Genomic DNA, 22164 nt, shown 5'->3' with positions numbered 1-22164 from the left:
TTATGTTCCTACCTGTTAAAGGCTGATTGTGAAATACTGTTTCAGAGGCTGCATATTTTAATACAATTATTAAAGAACATATACTTCAAAGAATTATCCTGTGGAACAGTACTGTCTTCGGTACAAGATCTCTTACTCTTTGCTATTCTGCTCTTCTCTCTGTATTTACAAGAAGCTGTGCATCTAGAAATTACAGATATCTAAAAGTAGAACTAAGGACATAGAGGTCATGTGATTACCCACCACCTCTTCTCTCTCCCCATGTTGTTTGGAATACAGTGGAGGAAGGCAGGGGTTATCTTAATTGGGATGTTTCTTCTCTTCACAGGGAAGATCCCTGAAAATTCTTGTAGCCTTACTGCCTTTGGGAGAATCTCAATGAGAAACTATTGTTCTTTAACCAACTGATAAATCGTGTTTATGTTCTTTATCATGCTGGTAGCAGTATTTTAGTCTCTGGCTATTTGGACATTGCTTTGAAATGAATTTGTATAACAAATGCCTGAAACTTTTCTTCAGAGCAGGAGCAGGCACCTCATTTTGCATGGGAAATAGAGCTTTCTGTCATCTTCTTGATTTCTTCTTATTCAAAACATGAAAAAGATAAAGCAAGGCTAATCCAAAACCCACATGTGTCCAGTGAACTGAAGATCTTTGTGACTACTCCCAAGACTGCAAGTCTGCCACTGTTAGAAGGACAGTAAGGTTGTTAATCATCTGACTATGGAGGCTGTAGATTTTGCCAGATGTAGAGAGGTTCCTTTCCCTGGCAGGAAAGACATTTTGTGAAGAATTGTGTTTGACAGCGTGATTAACTTGAGAAACCTATTTTTCAGGTGGAAATGCTTCGAAGTTTGATCTCAAAACTCAAATTTAGCTTCTTGCTGCATTGACTGTTTACCTTACTTGCAATTTTCTGTTTTTTCTCTCATGTGAGACAGTCCATTTAGCAGCTTACCAGCTCATAATGTAGTTTCTGATATAACTGAGTTTATTCACAAGTTGAAAGAAAGCGAAAGTGTTTGGCAAAAAACCAAATTGGTCAGTCAAAACTCCACTGCATAAGTGCAGATCCGTTCTTTAATTTCTGAGCCTTTCTTAATGTTTTCTTTAAGTGTCTTTAAGTCTGCCTGTTTGCTATTCCATCTTAAGGTTTGTGTTGTAACTACAATATTTTAAAGATTTGTGAGTAAAGACTAAAGCTTCTGGTGGTGAAAGATCCATTCTGAGCTGTCTGCGTGGACAAATGAGTCTCCTCTAACATTTCCTTTGTTAATGGAAATGTAGTTAATATGCCAATATTTTTTTCTTAGAGCTCAAGCTTCCTATGAAGGAAGATTCAACTACCACACACTAGGTGGGGCTAGAAGGACAGTCTAAACAGATGTTTGTTGTGGTTTTATTAAATATTTAGTGCACTGGACAGAAACATTTTAGCAAAGAAGTAAGCTGCTAGATGTTGTAAGCTCTGTTCAGTTTGTCATCTAAATCCTGTTCCACAGTGAAAAGATCTTTCTGGCATACCTTAAATGCATTTACCTCATAGAAGGTAAATATATTACATCATAGCTCGTGCCTGAAGTGTTGTAGATAGATATGTGAATGTGCTGGAATTAGCAGCCCACTTGGGAATTCTTTTGATTTAATTTTGGCAATTAATCATACTCTGCAGACTTCCTAATCTCCCCATACCCCCCACTCATGCTTATCAAGCTGGCAGTACATAAAAATCACCTGAATCAGAGGATACTTGTTTGGAGGGGCAGGTGTTCAGACAGCATGGCCAATGTTTGCGTTGATTGCCTGCCTTCTCTTGGAAGGCTGAATTGCTAGTGCAGGCCAGAGGTGATTATAAAAGGAGATAAAGATAGATGCAGCATGTTGCTATTTTAACAGTTTTGGCTTTGGGAACAGGGTGAGGACGTGAGGCAGGGAGTGCCACTGCCGCTAGGCACATGCAGCTCTGATATGAAGCAGTGGATACCACTTGGAGGAACTGTGGTTATTTATGTCTAGGAATGGTGCTTCTGCACTCGCTGTAAGCTAACAGTGGCGTGGACTGCCATGGGAAGGACCAGTCCCTTCTCTTCTGTTGCACTTCTGCAAATTTTTGAGAGTCCTGACATGGAGCTGGGTTAGAGAACGGATCCTGCTGAAAACTAACTACGTTTTGCTAACTAGGTTTCAGTTAAATTCTTTGACTATGGCTGCACAAATGCTTGCGCTGCAGTAGGGAAGGGCTGGGAACAAGCTGCCAGAGTTAGAGTGGGACTGCGGCTTTTATTGGCAGCTTGCCATTGGTCCGAGGTAAAGCATCACCCTTAATCCTGCATAAATGCCAGCAGCTGCCAAAAGATTTCTTGTACAACTGACTGAACCTTCAGCGTCACGATTGGAGTAGAAAATCTGGAAACTGCTGCTGAATGTCAAGAGAGAAGAATGGGATCCCACCTTTGAGCTATAATGTAAAGCTATACCCTTAGAATGCAGTTGTTGCTTTTTGAAGATGAAGTAATTACCTGTTTACTTGTAAAAACTGATGATAATCATAATTGTTCTTTTTGTTTTTTCTCCCTCTTCCCCCCAGATAAAATGAAAGATGGTATCATAGCTAAACTAGCTAATCAAGCTGCAGATTACTATGGTGATGCTTACAAACAATGTCAATATAAAGATACTTTGCCCAAGGTTAGTAACTCTCATGGAAATAATCTGGTATCTGCTGTTATTGTGAATAACTGTTATTGTTTGCAATGTACTTGATGAAATACACTTAAAATGTATCCTCAAGAAAAGCTGACATATTGCTATATTTCAGGGAAATGAACCTGTAATTTGAAAAACAGTGAAGAATCTAGGAGGCAAAATATAAGATTTTACTTATTTAAAAAAAAAAAAAGACTACTCCATGAAGTGTGTTTACTTGCAACGCGTTTCATTTAAAGTGAACTTGAAATGTTTATGATAGCATTTAGGGCTGCCTTCTTAGTACTTAGTGCCTTACTAAATCTGTTTTTCAAACTAACACTTTCTAATGGGGCTTAATTGGCTTCTGTTCTTCATGTTTTCATGTGAAATATGCTCTCATGTTGACAGCATGAATGCAGGGGTACTGTTCGCTTACCTGTTAATGAAAAACATGACTGGAAGTCAGTGTGTGTCCTTTATCCTTCTGCCTGCCTTCTCTCCCTCCACCCCAAAACAATCTTGAATCTTGTAAATTATCTCATTTCAGTCTTGACTGTTCATTTGAGTGCTGTTGGTTTTGGAAGATGCAGAAGGATCTTTTTTCATGCTCTTTGAATATATACTGTATAACAAGTGCTTTAAAAATGAGCAGATTTTCAATGTATCAAGTGTATCAATTATGTTCAAATCATAAAATAGTAGAAAACCTTTTATGCAGTGTTATAAATGTAAAAGTTGGGTAAGATTTACTTACTTTTGATATTGTTGGATTCTTGAAATTTATATCTAGCTAAGTAGGAGATTGTCTTCCATAGTGCTTTTTTTGTGAATGTCTCTGGGAAGCATCCCTTGTTGCTAATTTGCAGTTATTTTTCATTCATTAATAGTTTCAAAACTCTAAAGTAACTATTCCAGCTTGCAGTGGTCTTTCTTGTTACAAATAAAATGTGAAATATACTAGATTTACTAAAAATACACTAGAAAACTTACTAAAAATATTTCTACCAGTGATAAATGGAAGTGGTTGATGTCTGGTCCGATAACTTAATATGCAGCCTTAGTCAAATAATTGCCAAAGTATTTGCTAAAGGCACTTTTATTTCCTCTGGGGAAAAACATCAGGTAATTTTTTTTTTTCCCTCTGGTTTCTAATGCAGAGTAGAATCTTGATAATGATAGGAGCTATATAGGTAAGGGATGCTATACTAAAGTAAAAGCATGGATTTTTATTCTTAAGCAATAAATGACACAAATGCCTTTGTAGGCCAGTCAGTGACTTCTTATGTACATATATTTGAAAAAAAGGTTTTTCAAAGTTCAATTGATATCTTTCTTGGCTGCAACTTGAAAGTTTCTTTCATATATGCACATATTTCCTCTCACGCATTCTGTGGCATTTTACAGATGGGGCCAATTTCTTACTTAGGTATTAAGTTTATGATTGATTTCTGAGAGGCAATGAGATATAATAAAGCCATTGCTTTGTCTTTTGTTGTTGTGGACCTTTCTAAGCCATAGATCCGCCCCTTGTTGCAGTTTCACAGTAATCTGTCAATTGATTATTTGAAAGAACATAATAAGATTTGCTGATTCCATGAGTTAACACCAGTTCTGAGAACAGTTACATGTTTAGGAGTGTGAAATAGAGGTTGACTTGATGTGTCAGCTCCAGTTGCAAGGCCTCCCAGGCAGCTTTTTCTTCCAAATTTACCCTCTTTTTTTTTTTTTTTTTTTCTCATCTCTGTGGGGGCAGCAAGTTTGCACAAATGTGAAGAAGCATGTCTTTATATACTGAGGTCTTTAAAACATTACTCTGGTTTTCCAGTGCTCCTTGGTTTAAGAAATAAAACAGTAAGGCCAAATCCTTGATCAAAGACCATGCCTATACTGTGGGCTGCAGCATAATGTTTTCTTCATGTCTTGGTTGGTACTCCTGCAAAGATAAGTGCATAAAGTCTAAAAATGACTTTTAAATTGCTTTCTATGTCAACAGTTATTGGTCCTCTTTATTTGTTCTTTGCTTTCATAATTTTAGAGTTACTTTCTTGATAGGCCTGCTGCTGTTTTAAGTGTAATTCCTTTGTTAAAATTAGAAAAAAAGAAAAAAGGCCTGTCTTTCCCCCGCCTCTCCTTCTTTTAAGAACATTTTGTCTTGCCTTTGTCTTGGGGGCATTTGAGTGTGTTCTTTCAACTATCCTTTCTAATATATGCATGCACTTCTAATCTTTGAAGTAAATGTTGCGACTTCATGGCTTGAATTTAAATTGTAGTTCATCTAAAATAATGGACACCAAGACTTTTGCAACAACAAATTAAAAAAAAAAAAAAAGACTGGATTCAATCCATGCAAAGTCACGCGGTCTCTGACTTTTACCTCTAATGTTTTAACCTATCTAAACCATTAATTGGGTGATTCTAATTTCCTTTTCTTCTTCCTTTTTCTTCCTGCATCCCATGTTGTCTGTGGTGGTTAATGTGGTTGGACTTTCCCCTGGTCAGTATTTTTATTTCCAGGAGGTGTTTCCTGTTCTGGCTGCAAAGCATTGCATTATGCAGGCCAATGCAGAATATCATCAATCTATCCTGGCAAAACAGCAGAAGAAATTTGGTGAAGAAATTGGGAGGTTACAGGTGGGTGACTTTTTTTCTTCTCTGAAAAATATGGGAAAACTCTAAATCCTGAAAAGCTAGCTTAGAGTTCTAAAATTCAAATAACTAAGAATGAAATGTATTAAAAAATTGCAGGGCATGTTTGTCACATGAATCAAATCATTAGCAGCTGTAAAGATGAGAGGTGTATCTGTAGCTTTTATAAAGATGTATTTTAATGAGTTTTGGGCAGTTTGATACTATTTGACATGTTAAGCCTGTATCTTTATGTTTGCATAGGCTTCTTATCTCAGTATAGCTAATATAAGAGATTTGTTAATAAATTTTCCTAAGTAATGTTATCAAAAAAATCCCCAAAACATTAAAATTCTGCCTGGTCTATACCTAACTCCTTTCCTGCAATCCTGATTTAAATCTGAATAATTTTTGAAAAATGTACACACAGTTGCATTTTTAGTCTTTATAGTTTTTTGCCTCCGTATCTGGTTTCTAGAGGGACTCAGATATAGATGTTGTAATGAGTAAGGTCTTCTCATGTTTTAAGTACAGTAGGGGAAAAAATAGCTCAAAATAACTACTTTCTTCAAGTCCCCTGGCCCTTGGGGGTGGGGCAGGGAAGTGCTGCTTTGACTGACTTTGTAGGGTCCATGTGCAATATCTATTTAATGCTATGCAGGAGACTTATATAAGACTATCATGTTGACATTTTGGAAGTTACCATTATGCATTTATTGACTTGGTGTGGGATGGAGCTCGAAACTTTTTTTTGTATGCTTGCGTGACCATGAAGTGCCTACATGAACTTCTAGTACCAAGTCATCGTATTATGATCACATTACCAGGTGATGGATGAAGGTGTATCTGTTGTTTATTCTTGAGTTTCAAATCTACCTAGCAGACCTCCTTTTTCTAGGACTCTACTGTAATAGAATATTAATATCTTTTTTTTAGTGCTCACCCTTGGCAGGTCTGGCTATATCAAGTTTACTGTCGTTGTTAAGTTGTATAGTAAATTAGCTTGTGTCCATGATTTTTCTTCATGTTGTGTTACAGGAAGCATCCCCTCATGCTGAGTTGTTAAAGAGGTTTTTTTGGTTTGGTTTTTTTTTGTTTGTTTGTTTGGGTTTTTTTCTGTGAAGCCTGAGGGAAAATACTCCATTATTACTTATTCTAGCACTGCTTCAAGAACAACATGTAGTCAGAAGTTAAAATCCTGTGTCTTTAAAACATTTAGGAAGATGAAACTTAAATCCTGTTCTCCGTAGTTATTAAAATACTGCTTCCATAATTAATCTAAATCAGAGGTTTAGTATCCTTTTTGATGATTTTTTGAAAAACGTAGTTGCTATAAAGTAATACTCTCTTTTTATTTGCCTTTTTAAAGGCTAGAACAAAGATGGATTAAATTGGGGGGCATATTAATGTAAATTCTTCCAAATTAAAGTATATACGCACACCTCTGTTTCTTCTTATTTTCTGTTTCTGGCAAATATCTAGTTAGACTGTAGTATTGTATCAAACCAAAACTACTGTTGTGTGATTTCTGGCGCAGTGGAAAGTGGCAAAGAATCTCAGCAAATTTCAAATGTACTTCGCTTCTAATGTAGCTCAGGTTCCACTTCACAATCCCAAGAAGTTCAAGTTTTTGAATTGTTGAGTTTATGTAAACCGTGACTGTGACATAGCTTCTTAGTATTTTGTTTTACGCATTCACAACACAAATGTGATCAGGATTGAACAGATAACAATCAAAGGACAGTGTTTTGTCTTGCATCTCTCCTGCAGTAAATTGGATGTAGGAAAACCAGATACCTCAGGGTTGCATCTAGGCTGAGCAGGCAGAACTGAAGAGAGAGCAGACCTTGTATTTTATTTTAATTTGCAGTAGGATTCCAGCATAATTTCTGTAGCTTCTGAGCTCAAGGTTAGATGGGTGTTGGTGGCAGATGTGAAAAGCAGGACTCTGGCATCTTCCTTCATGAATGTGAGCAAAGTTTGAGAAACGATTTGCAGTACCTGCAAAAGCAATGTGTGGGTTTCATGAAACAACATGAAAATGACATGGTGGCATTTTTTTTTTTTCCTGTGAATAGATGTTTGAAGTGTTATTGCCTCTAACTCATGATCACTTCTTTTGGGTTTTGGGGAGTCATAGTTGAGACTATTGTGAGATGTTAACTTGGTTACTCTTTTGGGGGTGTTTGTTTTGTTTTTTTCAAATGAGCTATTTTAATGACTATGATCTCCTTTTTCCTTTTTCATACATAAAAGAGGGGAGAATATTTTCTCAAGGAAATAATAATATTGATCATATGTGTTGACAGTAGGTACTTGGCTAACTAGGAAGCTCATCTATTTTCCTAAATATATATGAATGGCAGAAAGAAAAGTTATTATTTTAATTTTAACTGTATTTTTATTTTCTTTAGCATGCAGCAGACTTGGTGAAAACAGTGGCATCTCGTTATGATGAGTATATAAATGTTAAAGATCTGGTTGACAAAATCAACCGTGCACTTACGGCTGCCAAAAAAGACAATGATTTCATTTACCATGACCGGGTTCCTGACCTGAAAGATTTGGAGTCCATTGGAAAAGCCAGCCTTGTGAAGTCTACTCCGGTTGTTGTTCCCCTCAGTCAGAAATTCACTGGTAAGGGAAGTGTGTGGAGCGCACAGGGTAATTGTTACCTTGTAAAACACATGGCCACCGAAGTTTATTGGTACCATGAAAAAGTAAATGTTTACTTTTGAAGTGTATTAAGTGTATAGCAGTGCTTTTGAAAGTGCCATTTTCCTTTCCAGTTTGTTGTTCTGTTACCTGATGATAAAAAGTACTGGAAGAATAAACCACAGGTTGAAAATAATTATCTGCAACGTGGCCTTCTCTTAAAGATTTTTCTTAGATTATCTCAGCAACTGTATTTTCTATATTAAACCAACCTATTTAATTTCAGAAGGAACACTAATATAAGGGAAAGGTATCAAATTGTACAATCTTAACTAACCTAGTTGCTGGCCTTCCATAAAGCTGAAAAATTTCAATTTGTTGGCTGTACAGGGGAGTTCTGAAAAATGATCTTCTCTTCCCTTTCTCATTTTCTTCCTTTAAAGAATCAAAATTAGAAATGAAACGTTAAGGCCTTAAGGAAAATCTGATTTGTAATCGTACAATTGTTTTAAATATAGTGCCTTTAAATTATTTCTAACTCAATTTCAGTCTTAAAAACTGAAATCTAATCTAAAGACCTGTAGAAGTAGTTGGTTTTTTTTTTAAGACATCTTGGGGAGTGGGGGAGAGTATCTTAAACTGTGTAGATCTGTCTGTCTAGTACAACCTGTACAAAAGAGCTGTGAAGATGTTTCTGTCCTTTTACCTTCACAGTGCAGCTTGAATAATTTATACTACTTTAATTGCAGATCTGTTTGAGAAGATGGTTCCATTGCAAGTTCAGCAATCCGTGAGTGTTTATAACCAGAGAAAGGCAGATCTTGTAAACAGATTAATAGCCCAGATGAGAGAAGCCACAAATCTGGCAAATGGGTAAGTATGGCTTCTTGTTAAATTTCTCAAGAGGAGTTACGGAACACCCTATCAACACAGTTGCCTTGCAGCCTGCAGACATCCAGATTACAGCAGTGTTTTGTTTTTTTTTTTTTTTTATTACTGTATGGTAGGCTGGCAAATTTCAGCCATAGCAGGGATATTTAGAACTACTTTTCTGCAGACGTTAAGACTGAAAACATGTTAAGAACAAATAATATTTAATTTTCTTAAATTTTTTCTCATTTTTTAAGGAGTCTGACACTTGCTCAGAAAAAGTTTCAGTACCATTAATCTAGAAAGATTGTCACATTCCAGTGGTCAGCCTGATTGTACCAGTGACTCAATACATGGTATTTTTCCCCCAAAATTTTGCTCTTTAATAATAAAATATAGTATATCAGGCTGAAAGACAGGAATGTAACTCAAGGCAGATGGTTCTTTATCTACCAGATAGTTACTACTGAAAATGTTTGCCATATTTTGTAAGTGCTAGAAGACTAGGATTTGTTTAGCTTTTTAAGAGCTTTGAAACGTATTTTTGGTGAGGTATACGCTAGGAATAAGTTTAGCGTTTTCAGTTTGAATTTTCTGTCCAGGAGTACATTATACTGTTTCCATTATAATTGACTGTGTGATTGTTTGCATAGCAGTGTTATTTACAGGATAAAACCATCTAAGAGCACAAAACAAGTTGCTATTTAACATGTTGATGTTTTCAGTGTGTTGGCTTCCCTCAATCTTCCTGCTGCTATCGAAGATGTGTCTGGTGATACCGTTCCTCAGTCTATTTTGAACAAGTCTAAGTCTGTGATCGAACAGGGAGGAATTCAGACTGTCGACCAACTGATCAAAGATCTGCCTGAACTGCTACAAAGGAACAAAGAAATTTTAGATGAAGTAAGCTCAGCAACCGCTAACACTAAAACATTCTTAAGCACCACCACTGAACTTTTTCTCTCTTTAAATGGCAATAAAAAAAAAATGCATGGTTATCCAAAATGATTGTAATTTTACAGCACTTTAAAAACATGCCATTTAAGTGTTTAGTCCATACAAAAACTGTGCTGTCACATGAGGATGTTCCCTTACAAGTATTTTGTTTTAAAAATTGTTAGAAGCGGGGGGGGGGAAGCATTCTAAAGAAATTTGGGTGATTTGTGCTTTTCATGCCTGTTTTTTATTTGCCAAATTAAATTTATAAAGGATGTATAGGCATTCTTTGCATTTTCTGCACTAGCTGTATGTTTTGTAGCTATTTCATGTTTAGAACGGCTTATAATGCATGTAACATTTTACTCTTGTAGTCACTAAGATTATTAGATGAAGAAGAAACTACAGACAACGACCTGCGAACAAAATTCAAGGAACGCTGGCAGAGAACACCATCCAATGAACTCTATAAGCCTTTAAGGGCAGGTAAAGTTCATGTTTCATGGTTTGGATTCTGGGGATGCTCTAAAAATGTCCATTCTTATTGTGTAAATTAAAGTAGTTTTTAATGCTCTGATATTATCTTTAAAGATACAGATTTCAGTTGTGGAGAGATTATGCCAAAAATATCCTTACTGTAATCTGTACCATTATTTGAAGTTGAGAGATGATGTGCACATGCACGCTGAAGTTTCAGAAAGCATATTTAATGAAAAACAGTTGCCCTTCTAAGAATCTGGCTGCAATTACCTCTTAAATACTTTAGCGTATTTTTCTTTGTATATTAACATCTTTTTTTGTATTTCCCATCAAGGTGTTCTTTTCTCTTTGATTTGGTGTTTTGTTTTGTTTTGTTTTGTTTTTTTCCCAGCAGTTAGTCAAACTACTTAAGGCCATCACTCTAGCATGTTTTCTGTGCGCTTAATACATATTGTTTTGAAGCTAACAAGGGACTGATACCACTGCCTTAGTCTGGCAAAGTTACGGGTGTTTAAACCTGGGGAGTAGCTCAAACAGGTGTTCATTCATATATTTTTGTATGCTCTGGAGAATTAATATAGGTGCGTAGTTTATACGCTATTTAAAACGTAACTTAGAAGCTTAAGTTTTATTTATAAGTCTTAATAACTTCATAATGTGCAGGCTCATAAAAATGTATGAAGACTTGCTGAAAAGCATGAAAACTGCTCTCATGCAAGACTTGAATAAAACAAGTTTTGAAATTATATAAACACCCTTTTTTTCCTCCCGCCACCAGAGGGAGCCAATTACCATAGTATTTTGAACAAAGCTGTGCAAGCAGATGGCCAAGTCAAAGAGCGCTATCAATCTCACCGGGATACCATTGCACTTCTGTGTAAGCCAGAGTCAGAACTCAACGCAGCCATTCCTTCGGCCAACCCAGCAAAAACTTTACAAGGAAGTGAGGTAAAGCATTGAAATTCGTCTCTATTTCAACTAGAAGTGCTATTTGTCTAACAAAGTAAACTTAAATGAATTGATGTGGAAGCTGATCCTTAGCTGCTCTTGTTTCTGTCACAATTGATACAGGAGGTAACTAACATTTAGAAAAGTTGTGGTTTTGTTTAAAATCTGCTTGAGTATATTTTGTTACACTTAGTGTGAGCAAGTTCAGTTGCCATGGACAGCAAGACTGGGTGGCTATTCTAAAAGGAGCAATCCTTGATGAATATTTTTGTTACGTAGGGTGCTGGGGTGTAATGCTCAGGTTCTTGGGGCAGTTAGGCAATGTAATAGACATGGCCCAGTATTTTAAAGTATTAGGCAATTATACCAACTTGCTTTGCAAGAAAGTCGTACAGCAATATGATTATTTTTCTCATAAAAGTGAAGTCAGTGTTTTTGACTGCCATTTTTAGAATACCCCATTGGAAGGTATCTGATCAGTTTAAAAAAAAAATAGATTTAAAAAATCTTTGTAGTAATTCAGTGTTATTAGTGGAAGCAAATATTTAGTGGAGAATATAACTTGAGAAATGCTTGAAGATCTTTGTTTCGTTGCATTTTGTCCTGGTTTGTCATCTTAAATACATTTATAAACTAATACTCATGCAGTAGTGTTGCCAGCATCAGTGAGGAGTGCAAGATGGAAACAAGTAATAGAGTATACCTCTGCAGTAATTCCTCTAAACATGCTAACTTCTGACAATTTCTATTTCCTAGGTTGTTAATGTCTTAAGAACTTTGCTGGCCAATCTGGATGAAGTTAAGAAGGAGAGAGAACAACTGGAAAATGACCTGAAATCTGTAAATTTTGACATGACAAGCAAATTCCTGACTGCACTTGCGCAGGATGGTGCTATAAACGAGGAGGCTATCTCTGTGGCTGAGTTGGACAGAATTTATGGAAGTTACACACAGAAAGTGCAAGAGTCCCTAAAAAAGCAGGAAGAACTACTCAAAAACATTCAGGTACAAAAACTTGTATGTCTTCCTTCCTCTTAAACTAAGGAGCAATGATTCCTCTACCTCTCCAGTGCCTTAGAAATCTCACTTCGCTTTCTACTCTGTTTTGCTTGTTACTCTGTCATAGGCCAGTTGATACTCCTTTGCTCCTCTGATCACTGAAAAATACAGGTGTGGGGGTTTTTTTTGTGTGTTCACTGGAAAGAAATGTGAACTTTTAGCAGACTCTCGCAGAGCTCCAGTATAAATTCTCTTGGACCTTTTCTTGGCCCAATTTTGCAGATCGCTTTGCCCTTGAAAGAAGCTTAACTGGTGTGTTAAGAAGTTTTTGGGTTTGGTTTGGTTTTTCCGCTCATCCCATCTTAATACTTCTTTCTGGGATAACAGGAGACCTGTCCTTACTGTATACCAGAAGACATTTTGGGTCTCTGAAGTACATTTTGGTTTATTGCTAATTGCTGTTTACAATGTGCTTGACTTCCAGCATGTGCAAAACTCATCAAAGTAAAAATTAATGAGAATTTCCCAAAGTTGATTTATAAATTCAGCCTTAATTTGTCAGTAATACTAGGGGCAGGTACCTGAAACATCTGGCAAAAGAGGAAGTCTTAGTGCTTGGACAAGTGACAGTAGTGGCTTGAGTAATGATGGGGCCTATTTGTGCACAAGGTTACTTGGAACTTCTGGCTGCAACTTATATTTGCAAGAACAGGAGACTTTTCCAACAAGGAAAAAAAATTGTTTCTAAATGACCACGTGGCCCAGGTTTACTAAGGATTTTGTATTCAGATATCTTTTAACATACATACTTTTAAAATCTTGATGGATATTACTTTGATGTTTGAATGTTCTGGAGTGCAAGTTTGGCTGCTTCTGGCAGGTGAAGTAGTCCTTTTTAAGTTTGCTTGTTTATTTATTTTCTCAAAAGAAATGAGATGTAGGTGATTTTTCTGTCAGTTTTCCACTTCCTTGTCCTTTTAATGGCTTGCCAGTGTCAGCCAAATCTGAGATAGAGCTTCTTAAAAATACTAACTTTCAATATGATTTGATGAACATCAATGGAGGGTAGTACAGGAGAGATCCTAATTAGTATAGCTTCTGAAAGAGAGTCTGCAGTATGAGACTGAACTTGAGAAGTAGCTGAAGGCAGCCCACAACACAACAGATGATTAGCTGTTACCTACTGCTAGTGAGTTAATATATATAGTTCTGAAATAGCCACTGCACTTGGCAGATAGCAAGTATCGGGAAGTACGGTGTGTAGCTGGAAGGTGAGGAAAGGCAGGTGTTGGGAAAAGGGCATAGAAGCAATGAATAAGAGGAGAAAAAAAAAATACAGAATCTTACACGGACCTAGGTTGCATTATTTTCACTACTTATTTTTTTCCTGTCTTTTAAGAATGCACATCAGGAATTTTCAAAGATGAAACAATCAAACAATGAATCTAATTTAAGAGAAGAAGTTTTGAAGAACTTAGCTGTAGCAAATGACAACTTCGTGGAACTTGTAGCCAATTTAAAAGAAGGCACAAAGGTATGGTAATGCTTAAGGGACTGGAAGAACGTTTTTGTTGTTGTTGTTTATTTACACAATGAGACATGAATAAAAATCATAATAAACTTTGCCGACATGCTAGATGAGAGGTACGTTTTTGAGGATTTTACTACTGAAGTAAGGACAGCGAGTTGCTCGAATTTTGATTGTTTAGACAGCTGTGAAATGCTTCTTTGTTTCTGGAAAGTAAGCTTTTCTGAGCATTGCTTTATATTAAAATAGGAAAAGGTGTTAATTACAGTTGAGTAACTGATGCTGCAGTACCCAGATGAGCCATTTTATCTGAAGAATTCTTTCATCTGTTCTCCCATGGTATTTAATCACCTTATCAAATTTGTGTGTTATATACTGGTACTGCATACATGAGGAGAGATGATGATGAGGGCTTTAGCTTGCTTTTTTTGATCTGGGCTTCTGGAAGGTTTCTTACTGCTTCTGTATTAAGTACTTTTTGCTGGTTTATTGATAGCTCACTAGAGGAAAAAAGAAATAAAACTCTGAAATGTCTATATAAATGAAATGCATGGAACTGACTGAAGGCAATAAAATAAAAAAGAAAAAATTACCCTTAACAATAGAGTTAATCATCAGAAGTGATCTAGTTTTGTTCTTTTTTAATACATTTTCTAGTCATTTTAAACTATTTTTATATTTACACACATACACGTGTGTATATATATATTAAAAAAAATTGTATGTTACAGAGATGGGCAACAGCTGACTAATATTTGTTTTTGAAAAGCAGAATAAAATGCACTAGCAAACTTTACTGGAATAGCAGATTCTGGGCACTGTAATAATGTAACACCTATAACTGGATCAATATGTAGAAATATGCTAGCATGGAGTCAAAGTATTGATTGAGCATGTTGGGTTTTTTTTCCTTTGCTAGTTTTACAATGAGCTGACAGAAATCTTGCTGAAATTCCAAAACAAATGCAGTGACATTGTCTTTGCTCGCAAGACTGAAAGAGATGAACTGCTCAAGTAAGATTTCAATTTTTTGTTTGTGTTGTAGAAATGGTTAAGTATTTATCAGAAATTAATCTTTGTGGACATGTTTATTATGGTACTTGTTGAAATGAGAAAGGGAGAATAGGTATGTTAAGACTATCACCTCCTCTTCACCTTAACGCTAACCCCACTCTACCATCCCCTGAAAAAAAGAGGAAAGTGATAGGAGAAATAAATACAAAAATCTACTTTGAAGTCTGCTCTACTGTTCCTCTATACAGTTCAGTATGAATCTGTTTCATCTTATGATTTCGCTCTCAGTTCTTTTTGGCATGCGTCTCTTAATCATTTTATTTTATTCTTTCCTTTGGTGAACTTCTGATTTCTGCACCTTGTTTCTGCTGTCACTTTGGTTTGAGAAATTCGATAAATGCTTCTGCATATGATTGCCTTCTATGTACCCAGTGTGGTGGGGGGAAAAAACGTTGGTATTCCACCTCTGCTGCGTAGTCTGATCTAGTCTGATATTTTATCATTGTTTAGATATGTGGGTTGCCTGCACTGCTGGGGAGAGAAGTAGATTTTGTCCTTCATGTGAAGGGAAGTGTCTGATGTTGCCGTTGTCCCCCACATGTGATCAGGCTAGTATAGTATGCTTCACCTGTGATTTTTAGGGTCTCCTCTTAAGAGGAAAGCATAACTGAAAAGTCTCGCCATTTAATCGGTGTTCTTCAGCAAAGCACGTAGCCTTTTATAAACAGGGTTAGTTGTTAGTAAAGTTTCTGTTGGTGAAATTGCAGTTGTTCTGTGCATGTCCCATGTTGTGAATGGGATGCTCAGCCCTCAAATTTTACAGTTCCTAACTTCATCCTTTGTAGGACTGTTCTTTTCCAGTCAGGCATTGTGCTTGTGAGTTAGTTCTTAGTAACTGTATGCAATCCCTTCCACCTCTCTTCCACTTCCTACATTCAGGCAATTTGGAAGCTGCAGGCTGCCTAACCAAGGCTTAGGTCTGAATATCTCGCATCTCTAATATGTTAACATTCTGTGTTAAAGCTGTAGATTTAGTGTTGATATAACATTCATCTGAATCTTGCCATGATATCTCTTACTGCTTCATGTATTAACTCTTCAGTGACATGAAACCCTGTCAAGGTTAGGGGCAGTGATCAGATTTGGGATATTTGCAGTATATGTCCAAAAAATTTATTTCTTGGTGTGACCAACCCACAATTTGAATGAACAAAATGTGTTTTGCCCCCTCTCCCTGTGTCGTCTCCCCCCCCCCCCCCCCCCGCCATTGACTGGGGGCTGCATCTTCACTTAGTGAAAATAAATGTGTTTAGATGGTTTCTCATTTAAAACTAGAGATTCCCCCCCCACAATGATTGCCCATTGGAAGATCAGTTTTAATAATGTTTTAAGCTTCACATTTTATGTGTTTTGTCACTTATACTTCACTCTGCATGGTAGGTACCACTGTTCTGTAAGCCATCGGTCTTTGCAGCGTAATTTTAAGAAGAAAATTGTTACTTCCATCCCTTATGTCATCTTCTAAGATGTTAAGGTGTCTTCGAAGATATTAATATCTATCTTAGTATCTCCTAAGATACTAAATTTTGGTTTTGTTAGCTTAAGTATAATACAGTATTGAATAGTTAACCCCACTGTCTGTAGCAAACAGTTTGAGATATACATATGCGTATGTAACACAGCATCAAGACAGTATTTCCAGCTTTTTCTCCATCATTCCTTTTTACTGCAGGAGTAACTAGGAGGACAGTTTTCTTGGAATTTTTCATTCAGTCTTGTTTTTTCTACCAAGTTTCTACAAAAGTTGCCAGTTCTGTTCTCCTTTGGAGCTCACCTCTGCATGCTATATAATAGGAGGCTGTAGTTTGTTGCTAACTAGACTGTATACCTTTGTCAGTCTCCTATCCTCTGTTTCAGAATGCCAGCTATCAAGTTCTAGCTATTACATATTGCTCACCTATCATTTTTATGCAAAATTGTCTGAAATTTTAAATGCTTCCGAAGGTGTCTCTGAAGAATCTGCCCTATCTCACATATTGAGTCTTTGCATTGAGAAATGCACTACCTTCCTCTGAATATGTAACTTAGAACTGCTTTCTCGGAGTTTTCATGACAAGCTGACTGTAAAATTATACTGTTTAATGGCAGCTTGTAGCACAACATGACACCAAAGCCTCCTTGTATCTTACCAAGAGTCATTCCAACAGTAGAGGTAACAGAATAAAGAACTTGAAAGCTCATGTGCTGAGCCATTCAGTTTTTTGCCAGGGTTTTTTTGATAGTTATGCTTACCCGGATATAAATGATATTGCAGACTATCTAGCAGGCTCTTTTTTTTTTTTCTTATTTTAACAGTTGTTAGCTGCATGCAATATTTAATTTAGGGCAATCTACAAGCAATACAACATTGCTTTTCTTCTGTATTTGAGCATCTCTTTACATGTCAAAATTACTGAAATTTACTTTTATCCTTTTCCATAGCCTTGAGGCTTCCTTAGGTTCTCGGGAAAGCTTCCAAGTTGCTAAATGTTCAGACTATTCTATAATTTCTGATCCCAAAGCTTTTGGCTAATTCAGTGATGTATGTCCAGTATTGAGTTGGAACATAAAGATATTATTAGAAAATAAATGTAACAGTTAATCAGAGGATTGGCTAGAGGATTGTTTCTGTGGAAGTGATTTGGTCTCCAAATTTAGTTTGAGCTAGCTCAATGATCATGCTTTAAATACTAGATTTACTCTGTTGCATCTTTTTAGCTTAGCTTGCTGAAGTGTATAACAAACAATTACTGAACTAAGCTGTATGTTTGCTTGTTTGTTTTTGATAGAGATTTGCAACAAAGCATTGCTAGGGAACCCAGTGCTCCCGCTATTCCTCTGCCTACGTATCAGACCACATCAGCTGGAGGAACTAAGCCTGCTGCATCGCCGACTCCTACTCCAGCACCCAGAACCATGGTGGTAAATACATGCTACAGAATTAGTGGGTTGAAAATAGAAAGTCCATACTTTAGCACTGCAAACTGATCTGTAATGTGTGTATATCACTCATTAATATATCGGTGTATTTGGAAACATGTTGAAGTGAAATAGAGGGCAAAGTCTAAATGCAGAGAGGTGTATTATGTACTATTGGTGTTCATAATTTATAGACTTGAAATGGAAAGCTTATTGCTTTTTAGATGCTTTCCGTTATTATCTGTATAGAGTAAATATAGAATGTCTGTTTAAAATGAAAATAAAAATAAAAATCAACCAATCATATAACCACGGCTTTTGATTCCAAGACTTCCAGAAAGAAGCTCCAGCTTAATTCACTTTCTCTTGTTAGGGGACTAAGCCACAGCCACCAGCACGGCCACCACCACCAGTGATTTCTGCAGCAAGCAGTTCCTCTTCTGCATCAGCACCCTCTGGAACAGCTGCACCTCCTGCTGCACCTCCTGCTGCTGCTCCTGCTCCTGCTCCTACTCCAGGAGCCAGTGCACCCGCAGCAAGCACTGCACCTTCACAGGCACAGGGACCTCCTTACCCAACTTATCCAGGTTACCCAGGGTAAGCTGTGGGAGTACTTAAGCAGTTCTTTGTTATCCTGTTATCTAAAAGCACTTGTTTGTTGCATGTGACGTTTTTAAATTGGTTATTGTTATAATTGAAGATGTGTTTAGTGTTTGAGGCAAGATGATTTTTTAGTTTTAATCGTGTAATTCTTGTTGGAATCATTCGCTGGTACTGTTTGTGGGGGTTCATTTTAGGTTTTTGTAGTTTGTCTTTTTTAAAGGAGAAGGGAGATAGGGCTGCAGTTCCATAACTGTGGTTTGTGGACTATTGCCAGACCTTGCATAATCAGTTGGTGTTATTTATCTCAAAAATGTTGGCATATCTCATTTTTCAAATCTTGGTATCTTGCTAAAGATGATGAAAAATACAGAAAAAGTTCCAGTTGAGTAGTGTGCTGTCTTCTGATGCTTTTTTCCATCTTTCTGGAGTCATCATGAAGAACTGAAGGCAGATGCTCTTTCCTTCAGTAGCAGGCTCAGCAAATGTTAAAATATGTACAATGATATTAAACACAAGAGAATCAATTTAGATCAGTTCTAGTTCCAGCAAGTTGCCTTTACTCCACCTTCTGTCTGCATTTCTGTTCCATGAATTATAATTTTTTTTCATGTTTGATCCTTGAAAGTTACCATGCTGTCTGCTGCACAAAAAGGAAAATGAAAGGAAAGCATTTGTGGTGGTTGCATGTCTTTTTGTATCTATTAATGAGTTGTTATTTGCAAATTAACATAATCAGTGTTTTACAACTAAAGTATGCTTTTGTTTCCCCCCACCCCCCACAGGTATTGCCAGATGCCAATGCCAATGGGCTATAATCCATACATGTATGGTCAGTATAATCTGCCATATGCGCCCTCACCTGTGTATCAAAACCCTGGACAAGCACCATATCCGGCACCTCAACAACCTGGATACCCTTTTCCTCAACAGCCTTATTACCCTCAGCAATAATGTATCTGCAAAGAAGTTCTGCTTGTGAAAATTTGGGAGAAATTGGCAATAAGCATACTAAAACTTTTAGCTTCAGTTAATGTACCATACTGAACTGTATGCAGTCTATAACTCCTGTTTATTGTTAACTGCTCAAAAATGTCTAGATCAGTTTTTGATTACACTAAACACTTTGAAAGACCTGCTGCGGTGGTTTAGACTGTAGACTAATACCAGAATTAGAGCCTAATTCAGTGGTCTGAAACTGTACACTACGTGTTGGCTAGACCAAAATACTTCTTTGCAAAAATCCTATAAGTAACAAATGGGTTCAGATGCGAAAAATGAAGCAGTGCGTGCGCTGGATGTGATATATTCTCCAGAACCACATAGCATTTCCTTCTATGCTCTATTGGTTTGTATTTTTTTGAGTTCAGTTAAAATATGCTATTTTGTCTAATAATCAAGGCCTTGTAAATCATCAGTAAAAAAAAAATAAATTACCTAAGAATGGTTTAAACACCTGGCATTCTCATTACCGTAAAAATGTGTTTTGTGTGTCTGTTAGATTCTTTCATTTGTCCCTTGACTTGCATAATATAAAGATGACTTCTCAAGTGTTTAGCCTTACAACTGAATTTCCACCTCTTTTCCTTGATTCTGTATTTTTGTGACAGAATCTATAACTAACCATTTAAATCTTGGTAGGTGAAGTCTTGCAGGTAGAATTTTCCTATAACTTTGAAGTGTATTGGACTGAAATACATTCATTACTGTTTTAAAAGAATGGTTACTCTCATCTCCAGAATACTACTTAAAAGAAGGGACGTCAGGGTCATTCTTACGGGACCAGTGACTGGTTGGTCTAACCCACGTTTTCCAAAGAAATGCTGATCAGAAACGTGTTATGGCTCAAAATAGGGCAACTATTGGTTGTTGGAGCTTTTCAGATCATGTTTTTAAATTATTTCTTTTTTTCCCTTGAAAAAACTAATATATTCCCTCAGGGAGCTTGTTATCAGCAGAGAAACTTTTTTTTGTGGGGAAAAAAATATTATCTTGTAAATTTAAAGCACATTGAATGTTTACTTTTGGATCCATCTTCTCAAGGGATTAATAACCTTGCACTACGTTTTGCATTAGATAGTGAAGAATATAAGTTTGTGGTTAATGGCTTCTACCAAATATTTGCTAACCATCTTTCAGTCTTTTTTCTTTTTTTTAAACATGCTTGTCTAGTGAGGGACTGTCTATTCCTTTAGCCTTTGACATGAGTTACTTGGTTCTGTGGCACAGTTAATATCCTGAGTGTTTCATGCAAGATGTTCTGGCCTTACAGAATAGCTATCACAATACCTATGTTAAATGTTACTGCATTGTTTTTCTATTTAAGTGCCTGATTAAAATATTGAGGTATATTTTAATGTAGGGGTTTAGAGGGTGCCAGTTATTGTAGCATCTGGGTGGAAACCTCACTGGATCTTGAATACTCTTCCTCATAAAGAAAGCAGCATACGTATCCATATGAGCTCCTTTCTTTCTGTCTCAAGTTCTTCTTGCTATGCGATCACTCCGATTACTTTGTGAAGACTACTTGTCTTTAATACTCCCTGACCCCCATGGAAAACGTGGATCAAAAGGTAAAAATAAGCATCCCTCATAGAACATGAGTATAAATGTAAACAAATGTATTAACCCTGTAGAAGTTCAGTGATGTGGGGGAACAGGATATGGAGTAAGGGAATACAGCACCATAGATGCAACCGTGCACAAGGACGGGTGCTTTGTATTTCTTTATAAACGTTTTTGAATGGGGTGGCACAGAAACCTCTCCAGTTTTTGTTCCCCTGATGATAATACGTAAGAGGCAAGCGAAGACAATGAGAAAAAGCTAGGAAGATAACTGTTTGGAACCAACAATCAGAGCCTGATTTTACTCTAACGGAAAAAACAGTAGTTTTCCACTAATTTCACTGTGTCAATGTGAGCAAGTGCAAGTCTAATGCAACCTTTTAAGTTTTAAATTTCTAGTACACTATGTCCTGTAGATTTTTTTCAGTTCACGCATTAGATGCATCTGAGCTATTGTGTAAGTAAGTTTGTTTCTAGTGCCTCAATTTATAAAACTTATTTTAATGCTGTATAAAAATGTAACTTGTTCAGCATAAAGATTCCTAGAACTGAAATTTCCTTTTTAAGGTTTCGATTAAGATTCTAGAACCACTGTTAAAATATTTTTTCCAGTTGTGTTACTGCTTGCTTTAGCCTGCTACTATTTGAATATGTATAGAAATCTATGCATTACGTTCAGCTTTCACATGACCGTTTTTCTCCTTTTTTCTTCTTTTTTTATTTTTTTTCCCCCTAAAGAGAACAGAAAAATCCAGACACATGTATGTATCTGCTTTTAAGCATGCAGCTGTCATGACTTTGGTTGAAATGTTATCTTGTTCTTCTATAGTTTATTAAAAAAAATCAGTTAGAAAACCTTATTTCATGGCTTTTCTCTTGAGTCCTTTGGCTTCAGACAAGTGTTACCTTGGAAAGGATGGAAATAAGTTATGGGCCGCCAAGTAAGTTTGTGCTGTGGTGAAGGCACACAGCGTGTTGGCTACCACATGAAACAGTAGCCTGTGCATGTGCAGGTGCTTTACGGTACAGCTGCTGCTCTGTAATAACAGCTGTGTTTAAGTCCTTGTAGTTGTGTTTATTCCCAAAGCCGATGGAGTGTATTTCCCTCTGATTCTACGAGGAGGAAATGGTAAGGTCCTGCCTCCAGAAACTTTGATTCAAAGTTAGTTTTCATGAACTCATGTTAGGCTGGGTTGCATATGACTCACAGCAGCACGGGTATGTTGGGCAAAGCCATTCAAGGCTTGTAAGGGCAGTTAACTTTTCCTAGCAGATAAATGGCCCCCATGGGCACTCCA

At 36.7% G+C, this 22164-nt stretch overlaps 1 protein-coding gene across 3 annotated transcripts in view; it reads left to right on the top strand.

The window, feature by feature from the left end:
• Positions 1-21726, top strand: part of PDCD6IP (programmed cell death 6 interacting protein) — a 36586-nt gene extending 14860 nt beyond the window's left edge. The window contains exons 6-18 of one of the 3 annotated variants that reach the window (XM_087768296.1): positions 2588-2688; positions 5188-5319; positions 7728-7950; positions 8718-8841; positions 9564-9741; positions 10149-10260; positions 11033-11202; positions 11959-12207; positions 13601-13735; positions 14649-14743; positions 17572-17701; positions 18075-18298; positions 19087-21726. In XM_087768296.1, the coding sequence (XP_087624422.1) occupies positions 2588-2688; positions 5188-5319; positions 7728-7950; positions 8718-8841; positions 9564-9741; positions 10149-10260; positions 11033-11202; positions 11959-12207; positions 13601-13735; positions 14649-14743; positions 17572-17701; positions 18075-18298; positions 19087-19255 (2042 nt within the window). In that variant the 3' untranslated portion in view covers positions 19256-21726. Of the gene's footprint in view, positions 1-2587; positions 2689-5187; positions 5320-7727; positions 7951-8717; positions 8842-9563; positions 9742-10148; positions 10261-11032; positions 11203-11958; positions 12208-13600; positions 13736-14648; positions 14744-17571; positions 17705-18074; positions 18299-19086 lie in introns of all 3 variants that reach the window. The other 2 variants (XM_087768301.1, XM_087768287.1) reach the window with 2 other exon arrangements.
• Positions 21727-22164: the final 438 nt, after the last annotated feature.

The sequence above is a fragment of the Nipponia nippon genome, unplaced genomic scaffold (genome assembly GCF_047370975.1).
Source record: "Nipponia nippon isolate SJK-2023a ecotype South Korea unplaced genomic scaffold, ASM4737097v1 scaffold_1, whole genome shotgun sequence".
NCBI lineage: Eukaryota > Metazoa > Chordata > Aves > Pelecaniformes > Threskiornithidae > Nipponia > Nipponia nippon.
Note: the sequence above shows the minus strand (reverse complement) of the source record. Positions and strands in the feature narration are given on the sequence as shown.